At 40.9% G+C, this 9,963-nt stretch overlaps 1 protein-coding gene across 1 annotated transcript; it reads left to right on the top strand.

Annotated features, from left to right (window-relative positions):
• Positions 1-736: 736 nt before the first annotated feature.
• Positions 737-8,895, top strand: LOC138301336 (glycosyltransferase family 92 protein F49C12.5-like). The gene has a single exon (XM_069241704.1). The coding sequence runs from the start codon at positions 2,523-2,525 to the stop codon at positions 3,813-3,815; it is 1,293 nt and encodes a 430-aa protein (XP_069097805.1). The 5' UTR covers positions 737-2,522; the 3' UTR covers positions 3,816-8,895.
• The last annotated feature ends 1,068 nt before the right edge of the window (positions 8,896-9,963 follow it).

The following is a 9,963-nucleotide window of genomic DNA, read 5'->3' as shown; positions in this document are numbered from 1 at the left end:
ATAGTTTCATACTATTTACTTTTTCACTTATGCTTTTGGTACTGTTGTATTGATTTCTGCAATTATTTTGTTTCATTCATTCTGCAATAAAATTTGTTTGAAAATAAAGGCCAATAAAAATCTTATGTGCAGTTTTGACGAAAACCTGCTAAAACTTGATAAATAAACATGCCTGACAGTCTCTAGCATTATTACATACCCAATAGGCGTTATCCCCAGGTAATTTGAAGCAGACACATGGATTGTAACTTGTCATTCTATTCTGCCAATAATTATCAAGTTGGTTCAAACCTGTGCTTGGCAAAGAGTGTCTCCAAGTCTTGTTTACATAAGGCTTGCATCATTCTCAGCACAGTCATAATTTACACCCCGGTGGGTAAATGCATTAAAAGCGCTAAATCAATAATGAATTCATTTAAGCTGTGATACCTTTTATTGGAAATTGGGTTACTGGTTGAGGAGGGGTGAAACCCTATCCAAGCAGAAACCACAAATCCTTTGAAGGCGAAGTTACATGCAAACCCAAAACTAACTGTGCTTAACCCTCTTGTAGCTTGGCCTAAAGTAGTCAGGCTTAACTTAGAGGCAATGTGTAAAATATATGTGAAACTCTGTGAATAGTAATAAAGTGAAAAAACACCAGAACAATTCCACACCAATGAAGAAAAATATAATTAAATCTAATAAATTGTTTGAGATGAAAATAACAAAAACAAAACAATCAGTAGAACTGGAGATAAGGAATTTTAAAGATTTCAGGTAAGTGTAGCACCAAAAAGAACAAAGCGTCACTTGTGGTTTTCTGGTTGAGACCAGTTGAGGGTTACAAGTTCAGGCCGACGATGGAGTGCGGGCTGAATACAGGGACCAGGTTAGTCTAGCTGAAAGAGTTACCTTCAAAGTCCAGCTCCAAGAGTTTTGTTTGCATTGGAAGGGCCCGCGAAGAGCACGGAGAGTTTTGTGGATGGTCATCAATGTAGCATGAAGAGCAGGTTGGGTGTCGTGGACGGTCATCGTTGTAATGAGAAGAACCTGTCAGGCATCACAGAAGGTACATTTTGGGGGTCAGTAACTCACTCCACCAGAGGCCAGCAGGGCTCAGGAAGGTCCAGTTGCAAGTCTTGGTGCAGGTCGAGGCAACAGGTCAGCAGAGCAGTTGCAGGGAGCCTCTGTAGCTTGTAACGTGCCGGTAGCTCAGAACAGGTGGTCAGTCAGCCAACCCTTGGAGTCACTTTAGTCTGAAGGGTGCAGTCCCAGTCTTCCTTTTCAGCACGCAGGGCAGCAGGCAGCAGAGTGGCAGTCCTTCTGACAGTAAAGCAGCACAGCAGTCCTATTTCTGTAGTACCCACAGGTCCAGTAATGTACTGCGGAGTTGTGTCTGAGGGTCCAATATTTATATACGGTGCTCACTTTGCAGTAGGAAAAGCATCTGGAGTTTTCCCTTTGAAGTCCTTGAAGGTTCCTGCCTCCCCCATCCTAGCAGACTGCATGAACAATGCAGTGGCGACAAGTAGTTTGTGTGAGAGCAGGAACAGCCTATTAATTTGCAAATGTGAGGTAGTGTACTGCTCTGCCTCTTATCCTACCAGTTGATGGCCCATCCAGGCACACCTAATTTCTCTATTGTGTGGCTCTCTGGGAGGAATAACCAATTTCAACTGTCAACTACACCCAGTCATGTGACCCTGAAACAGGATGCAGGCACTTTCTAAAAGTGACATTTTCAAAATTCTAACTTTAAATCCAACTTTACATTAATGAGGATTTTAATTACAATTTCTCAGATTCCAAACATGGCATTTCTATCTGCTCTTGACTGAGGTTATCAATTATTAAGTGTAATAAGTTAACCCAATGTTATCCTATGGGAGAGATAGGCTCTCTTAGTAGTAAAATATAATTTAGGAGTTTTTAAATACCAGGACATGTAAAACTTAAAAGTACATGTCCAACTTTTAAATACATTGCACCCTGCTCTCTGGGCTATTTAGGGACTAAACTAAGGGCGACCTATATGTAATAAAAAAGGAGATTGGCAAGGTACACCTCCTGCCAAGCCAAATCAAAATCTCAGTTTAAAACTGCACACAGAGATTGAAGTGGCAAGCCTGAGACAGTTTAAAGAAGTACTTCAATGGGTGGCACAAAAAGTGCTGCAGGCTCACTAGTAGCATTTAATTTAAAGGTCCAGAGTACATGTAGTACCACTTTACTAGAGTCTTACAAGCAACTTAAATATGCCAATTGGGTGTAAGCCAATGTTACCCTGTTTAAAGGAGTGAGTACAAAAACGTTAGCGCTATTTAGCAGTGGTATTGTGTGCAGAATCCTAAGGGCAGTTAAACAAGGTCAGCAAAAACAGGAGGCTGAAAGCCAAAAAGTTGGGCAGAAACATCAACAAGGATGTCAGGTCCAACACCTTTGAGTTAACAATACTTTTTATTTTTTCATTAAACCATGTGCCTTTATTTCATTTACAGGTATATGGACACTGCTGTACAAGAGAAGTAAACCATTTGGAAATGTTTTCGCTAACAAAATGGTGGGTGTGCATTTTACTGGGTGTCATACTAGTGACATCTGTGATGCACAATGTGCTACAAAAAGTTCCCATCCTTACAATAAATAAAGAACAAGAACATTCCAGTGCAAGTATTACACCCCTGAGTAACAACCGAACCTTCATAATGGGAGCTTATTACGATAACCGAGAAAAAAACCTGGTACGATTGATCAGCATTGTTCATCGGCAGGATGTAAAAGAACTCTACTGTTGGATCAACTGCAGTACAATTAAGGGCTACATGACCGTAAACAAGGCAGTGATCGATTTTATTGCCCATGATTTTGGATACCCCTATGTCATAGCGCATTTGCTTTGCCCAGAAGTCAGTAATTGCACCCCAGAATATGTGTCAATTCACTGGTCTAACAAAAGCGACATTGCCAAGCTGCCTGTATTTAAGATAAGAAACCGCGCACCCAATACAATGTCTGCAGACTTCACGGTGTGTATTTCCACTATGTTTGGAAATTCAACCAACGTTTTACAACTCATTCAAGCCATAGAGATGTACAAAGTGCTTGGTGCCCAGAAAGTGATGATATATAAACATAGCTGCAGCTTACTGGTAGACAGGGTCTTACAGTATTATATCTCTGAAGGTACTGTTGAGGTGATTCCTTGGCCGATTGACTTATATCTTGATGTCTCTTCAAACTGCCACTTTTCAAAGGAGCCTTACCCAAGAGATTTGGGTTATTACGGACAACTGGCAACCCTTAATGACTGTCTCTACAGAAATATGTATAGCAGCAAGTATGTGGTAATCAATGACTTGGATGAAATTATTGTCCCCAAAAAGCACACTAATTGGGCAGACATGATGGATGATCTCAAGAAGCAATATCCGAGTACCGGTATCTTCTTCTTTCAAAACCGCGTCTTCCCCAACAACGTGGTAGACTCAACTTTTAATGTCTCAGCATGGAGAGCAATACCAGGATTTAACCTCTTGCAACATGTATACAGGGAACCAGCGACCCCTTATCATGAGAAAATGATAGTCAATCCCAGGAAAGTGATACAGATTTCAGTTCACACTGTTTTAAAAGGATATGGACATCGCTTGGTGGTGCCTAGTGAGTTTGCATTTACCCATCATTGCAGACAAGCTATGAAACCCAAGTTACCAAAAGAATCCTTAATTAGGGACACAATTCTGTGGAAGTACAGTCCATCCTTAATCAGAGGCATTGAACAGTTTAAAAACAACAGCTCAATATTTGGAACCTTTCTACCACAAACACCATGAGAGTGGTCCATCTACAGCAGTGACTCTAAATAAAACAGCGGTTCATCAGTCTATCCAATAGATCTCTCAGAAGATGGAGGAAAAGAAAAAAAAATATTTTTTTAAGACAAGCCAAATGCCGTGTGTACAGATAGAGTGACAGCACAAACAGGAAAAAACTGTGCAGTAAAAAATGAACTTTAAAAACATTTAGACACGGATTTACACACATTATGCACTTTTCGGAATGACCTGTGAAGATTAATAACCGTGGTCTCTGTGCAGCAAGAGGTGTTGTCCATGAATGTTTCCATGGTATACACTTAAAAACTACTTGTGAAGCCCATCAGAGGTATTATACTTGGTACTTTTTTCAAAAGTCAGCTAACTGAGTTGCATTGATTATGAGAATCACAATGCTTAACTTCCATTTCCTGGTATGATATGTTATCCGAAGATTGTAAACACTCAGGCAGTGATGTATATAATGAAACTTCCAAAAGGCAGCCTTTAATGGAATGCAAGCACCTCATGCTCGGATTGTAATGCTGATTTCAGGAATATTTTAAGGACTAACTCCTCATTAATATGATAATTTCTCCATGAATGGGGGACAATGCCCTGGCTTCTGCTGGTAAATGAACACAAGGGATACACAGTGTGTCAGTCAGGAAACAAAAGTATTTAACTTAGGTTCAAGTGATAGTGGTTCACTGGGTACTTATTTACTAAAGCACTAATAAATAAGGTGGAAGTCTTATGTATCCACAAGTGTTATAATCTCTAGGAGAAAAGTTATTTCATGCCCACATAGATCGAATCTACTGCCACCAGCATCTGGAAAAACTTGCACAAGTTTTTTCGGTTGCTCTAGTATTAGCAAGGAAATGTTTTTTTCCCCACAACACATGACAATACATTTTAAAACTGGATTCAGTCCTGGCCTTTTCAGTGACCATCTGGGCAGATGCACTGTTTATCCTTCCCCTGGAGACCCTCCTCGTCTAGTGCCCTCCTTCCTGGCATTGATTGCATGAAGGTGGTGGTATCAGCCTTGCCCCTCAGCCACAGAAGCAGAGGTCTAACTTCTACCCTTAAGGCCAATTACAAGCCTTTAAATACATATAGAGGTCCAAACACTGTCTAATATACACTTAGGGGGTCATTATGAGTTTGGCGGATGGAAAAGGCCGTACGCCAAACTCCCGCAGTCATGTTGCAGCCAGTGCGGCCATCTTACCGCAGGGCCCAATATGAGTTCCCTGCTGGGTCAGCAGGTGGAAACGGTGTTTCTGCCCGCTGGCCAAGCAGGGAACAGCCTACAACATTGACGCCGGCTCATAATTGATCCGGCGGCAATGTTGCAGTGCGTAGGGTGCACCAGCACCAGTTGCGCTGTTCACTGCCTGCAATGCAGACAATAAACAGCGCGACAGGCTGGCCATGGAGGCCCCTCCACTGCCCATGCAAGGTGCATGGGGAGTGCAGGCACCCACCTAGGGCCCCATACAATCCGTCTCCCCCAGCCCTCCCATGGCGGTGCAAGCAGTGCCACCCTGGGGATTACGACCACCAGCTCTCCCTGTGGAGGTAAACTGGCTGTCCGACCGTGGCGCAACCGCAACAGTCTTAATGTGGTGGTCAGACCATCGCCAAAGCGGTCGGACCACTGTTCTGGTGGCGGTCAGACCGCCACCGCGACCCTGGCAGTTTTAATGAGGCCCTTAGACTCGGATGGCGATGTTTATTTATGAATTTTCCAGTCTAGGGTAATCTGTTGTATTTGAATACATACATCACATTATCATGTTTCCTGCACTGTATGATTACTTCTCTATGAGGACTATATTGTTGCTAATGAATGAATACATATTTTTGAACAACCTTTTAAAGTATGTGTAGGTAATATACAAATATTGGCCAGGCTTTTCTGTACGTTGATGATTTGCACACTTGCGAATGAGTTAGACATATCACCATATGTATTAATGTTTCACTAAATAAGTCCACGGTGAACCAGCATTGCTTCCACCTGGCTTCCCCAAGCATGTAAAACATACTACACTGTTTTTGGACTGTGAAGACAATTAGAAATGAACTTCCTGGTGACATCAGAGCCTGAAGTCCCACTGTGGACACACTCACTAGATCCCACTCTTCCTCAAAGCATTAAATGAAATAGGCCTTCACTAAAACTTTCCTTACAGGTAAATACAAGAGGCTGGGCACTGGCTGCAATGACCAGTAAGCACTTGATTGGAAAAACCTTAAACAATTATTTTATCTTCAAGAGCTGCTTGCAAAGACCTATTGTTCTGTAACCACAATTTGTCAAATGTAGCTTTTAGTACAAAAATTTAATTTGGTATGAGCTATTTTTGGGTATGTTTGGTATTTGTCTTGCTGCTGTGCTATCATCATAGTTTTTTATGATAACCACTGAATGTAAATGATTCCCGTTTTAATTAAATATATATTCTAACAATAATAAGATGTTGCTTATATAGAGGATTCACCAAAATACATTGCAATGAAAATGTTATATACACAAATATTATCACTCAGTTGAAATTTGTACTTGGTTTACCTGACTCAGAAGTATCAGCAGTTGAATCAATCGTATGAAAGACTTTGGCATAAAGAGCTTAGTGCCCTGAAATATCTTACCTTACCTCATGTTGAGATCTTTAAAATCTTCCATGGCTCCCGCCCTCACAGACCAGTATTTGACACCTTTGTTTGAGGTCTATACACAAACCAAGCATTGCAAAGCAAATAGGTCTAGCTTTAATGTGTTGAACCATGCAAGCACAAAACACATAGGGGCCAGATGTGCGAACAGATTTTGCGATTACAAAGGGTACGCTTAGAAAAATCGGACCCTTAGTAAGAGCAAAATTACCTTTTGGCATGTACAAAACTCAGATTGCGATTCGGTAACATGTTACGGAATCGTAATTTGGGATAGGGAGTACATACCAAATCTCTATTTGGAAGGAGTGCACCTAGGGCACCCTTTTCAAATAGCTATTCACAATGAGTTGTATTGAGGTTTTGTGATTGAAATACAGTCGCAAAACAATACTGTTTTACTGACTACATGAAGATACCGGTAACCCAATCACAAACGGGAAAGGATTCCACAGTGACTCCTTCCCCTTTGTGAATGGTCAAAAAAATTTTTTAGGTGTAGCCTAGTCTTAGAAAAGTTCATAAACGTTATTAATTTTTTTTTTTTTTTTTAAAAACACATTCCGTTTTCCTTTAAGGTAAAAGGGATGCATCTAAAAAAAGTTGCTTAGTCTTAAAAGCAATCACAGACATGGAGGTCTGCTGACCTTAACAGGCCACCATCAATGGGATGGCAGCAAATCATATCAGATCGCAATTCAACCTACTCCATTAATATTAATGAGGTAGGTCGAATTGCACTCCACTAAGATTCATATTTTGCGACCCGAAGTACATAGGCTGGTTCTCAAAACACTGGATTCGCTAAAATTCGGCACACAAATAGTGATCATATTCGTATACCTGACCCATACTTTTATCAACAAAGTGACTGAGGAACAGACTCAGTTTTTCACATCTGAATTAACACCGAACATTGCGACCAGCTCTCACCTACAAGCGTCAAAGAACTGTGAGAGAACTAAAACTGGACTTTGCTAGAATTGCTGCACATCGGACCCAGATCACCCTTGTCCAGAGCAGCAATTTGCCTCCAGTTTTATTCTTCATAGGCCGTGTAATTCACTACGTTTACAAAGATGTTACTAAAAATTATACAAGCTATGACATAGCCAAGTTGGCAACTGTGGACACCCTTACAGGTGACAACAATAAAACTACAAGAGTAATTTGAGTTGAAAACTAATCACAAAACGTTGGTCAATACATGTTAACTTGCAGGTTTGGGCCATGTGTCGCATCATTAACATCAGATGTCTTTATGTCAAATACCACCGAACTGGCAGAAATTATGTTTGATAGAATCCTGTTCAGAAGCACAAAATTCCACCAGGTCCTGTGAATTGGTAACAAAACAGTTTTCCAGTAAATGCATATATGTTCACACCTAGATTACAATTGGTTGCAATTGGGCAGGCAGACTATTATCGTTAATCAGGCCTTCTACAAGCAAATCATTATTACGATTAACAATTTAGGAAACGTATGTCTGGTAAGACGATGCGATCAGCTTCATATTCGGTTTCCCTTATTTGCCACACACGACAGGAAAAAAGGCTTCTCAAAAATCTGTTTTAACCTTCCATGCATTCCACGTTTAATTGTTTTATACACAAGTAATTTAGGCTAAAGTCAGCCTGACTGAGAGTACTCACCAATAACTCAACGACACATTGGAGCTCCTAGACCTTATTCTGCATTAAACGTGTAGTACTTTTTATGCAACAAAACAATGGCTCACTCGGAAGGAGGTTACATGGAAGCATAATTTAAGTAACACAGTAATACATCTCTCAGATTCCTTTTGCCCCAAAGTGAAGGTGTGAATATATTCAGCAATTGCAGAGGTGAGCCACCTAGGAGAGAAGAAACAACAACACAAATGAACATTCTTAGCTGGAAATTCATTATATATTTAAGAAGACACAAAAGGAAAGAAAATCTCCTAAGAAAATCTCCTAACAGTGTGTTAATATGCAAATAAGGTGCAAAGCAATACAATATATTCATATTAAATAATATTTTTTAAATGCAATAGGGTGTATGTAAAAAAAAGGTTATCTTATGCCAGTAGTTGGTAGAAGCTTTGACACACTACTACATGCAATACATCTTATTAAAAGACCAAACAGTCCACAAATTGGTCATTGAATTAACATGTTTCGGCTCCAAAGGCTAACTTGACCAGGGCCATCATCAGGACAGGGTCTAAGAAAAAGCAACCGAGGGACAGTCAATAGAGACACCTCCAAACAGGAATAGGTCAGATGAAAAGAAGAGTGCATACATTGTCATCGGGAGCGGTTATAGGACCAGTAGTTCAGGATGCCGGAATGACGCCAGCCGTGAGCAAGGATGAATTTCACTATTTGTAAGACACCCAGTAAGTGGCCAAAAATATGGCAAGGATAGAATTGGCACTACAGACACTGCATGCAGTAGCTAGGGTGGAGAGTACTGAGACGGCACCAGCTAGCCTAAGCTGGCTGCCAAGGTGCCACATAAAGAAATGTTAGGTTATCAAAGTGCAAGGGAAGCCAGTCCACCAGGCGACCTACATGCAAAAAGGCCTAAACCAAAAGCAGAGCCAAATGCAGGAAGCAGTTTAAGCCAAAGGTGTTGTGCAGCAGTTGTGTGTGTGTGGTATGACCGTCAAATTAGTTGGGCGTGAAATATACATGGAATACACTCTGTGCTAGAGTTCTCCCCTCTGCACTCTTCTATGCCCAAATAACAGTCAATACGCATACTGGACAACCTGTACGGTTAAGACAATATAGCATGCCTTAAAATTCTAGATTTATGGAACACTGGCACACTGTGTGTTCTTCTACATCACAACTATCGATCCATGATCTTAAGTAGACCACATTTATCAATGAATTACAAATCTATTTGGGCAGTCCATTGCCACTCATATGTTCATAATAACAATCATTTTGTTTTAAGGCATCCACAAAAGACAACATCCTCAAATTTGTGCTACATCAGAGGATATTCAAGAGAAAGATGGTGCAGTGTGTAAACTCCTGTAGGTTAATCAAATGCATTCAAGCTGTATCTTGGGTTGCATTGAAAAAAAACATTTTACTTAGACATTTCTATCTTTAAGTTGGCCTGTGAGTGAATTTAGCGAAAGACTCTCACAGCTGATCCTAAAACAAGAGCTGTGCAGAGCCCCATCTTTCTCCTCTGTGCAGTGAGGCTCTGTCTGCTCCTCCTTCAACCCGGCCTCTCCTCCCTGCCGTGACCTTAGAGCGCAATGATGTACTTCACAATAGGTGTCATGCGTGAAGACACTACACACTGGAGTCCTAAAATCCTACTTTTCCCCCACAATTCTCTGAGGGCCTACAATGCACTGTTGTGGTTGATAGATCAACTAAAATGAGTCATGAACAAAGAAGTGCAGTTCACCTGTCCTGCTGGAGCAGCACTCAACCTAGAATAAAGACCTGGGACTATGTGGAGAGAAAGT

Source organism: Pleurodeles waltl, chromosome 6 (genome assembly GCF_031143425.1).
Source record: "Pleurodeles waltl isolate 20211129_DDA chromosome 6, aPleWal1.hap1.20221129, whole genome shotgun sequence".
Taxonomy (NCBI): domain Eukaryota; kingdom Metazoa; phylum Chordata; class Amphibia; order Caudata; family Salamandridae; genus Pleurodeles; species Pleurodeles waltl.
The sequence above is the reverse complement of the archived record's forward strand: the minus strand, read 5'-3'. Positions and strand labels throughout refer to the sequence as shown.

What these genes read in the sequence shown, in the direction of transcription:
- LOC138301336 (XM_069241704.1), top strand. Translation starts at nt 2,523, where the DNA reads ATGTTTTCGCTAACAAAATGGTGGGTGTGCATTTTACTGGGTGTCATA.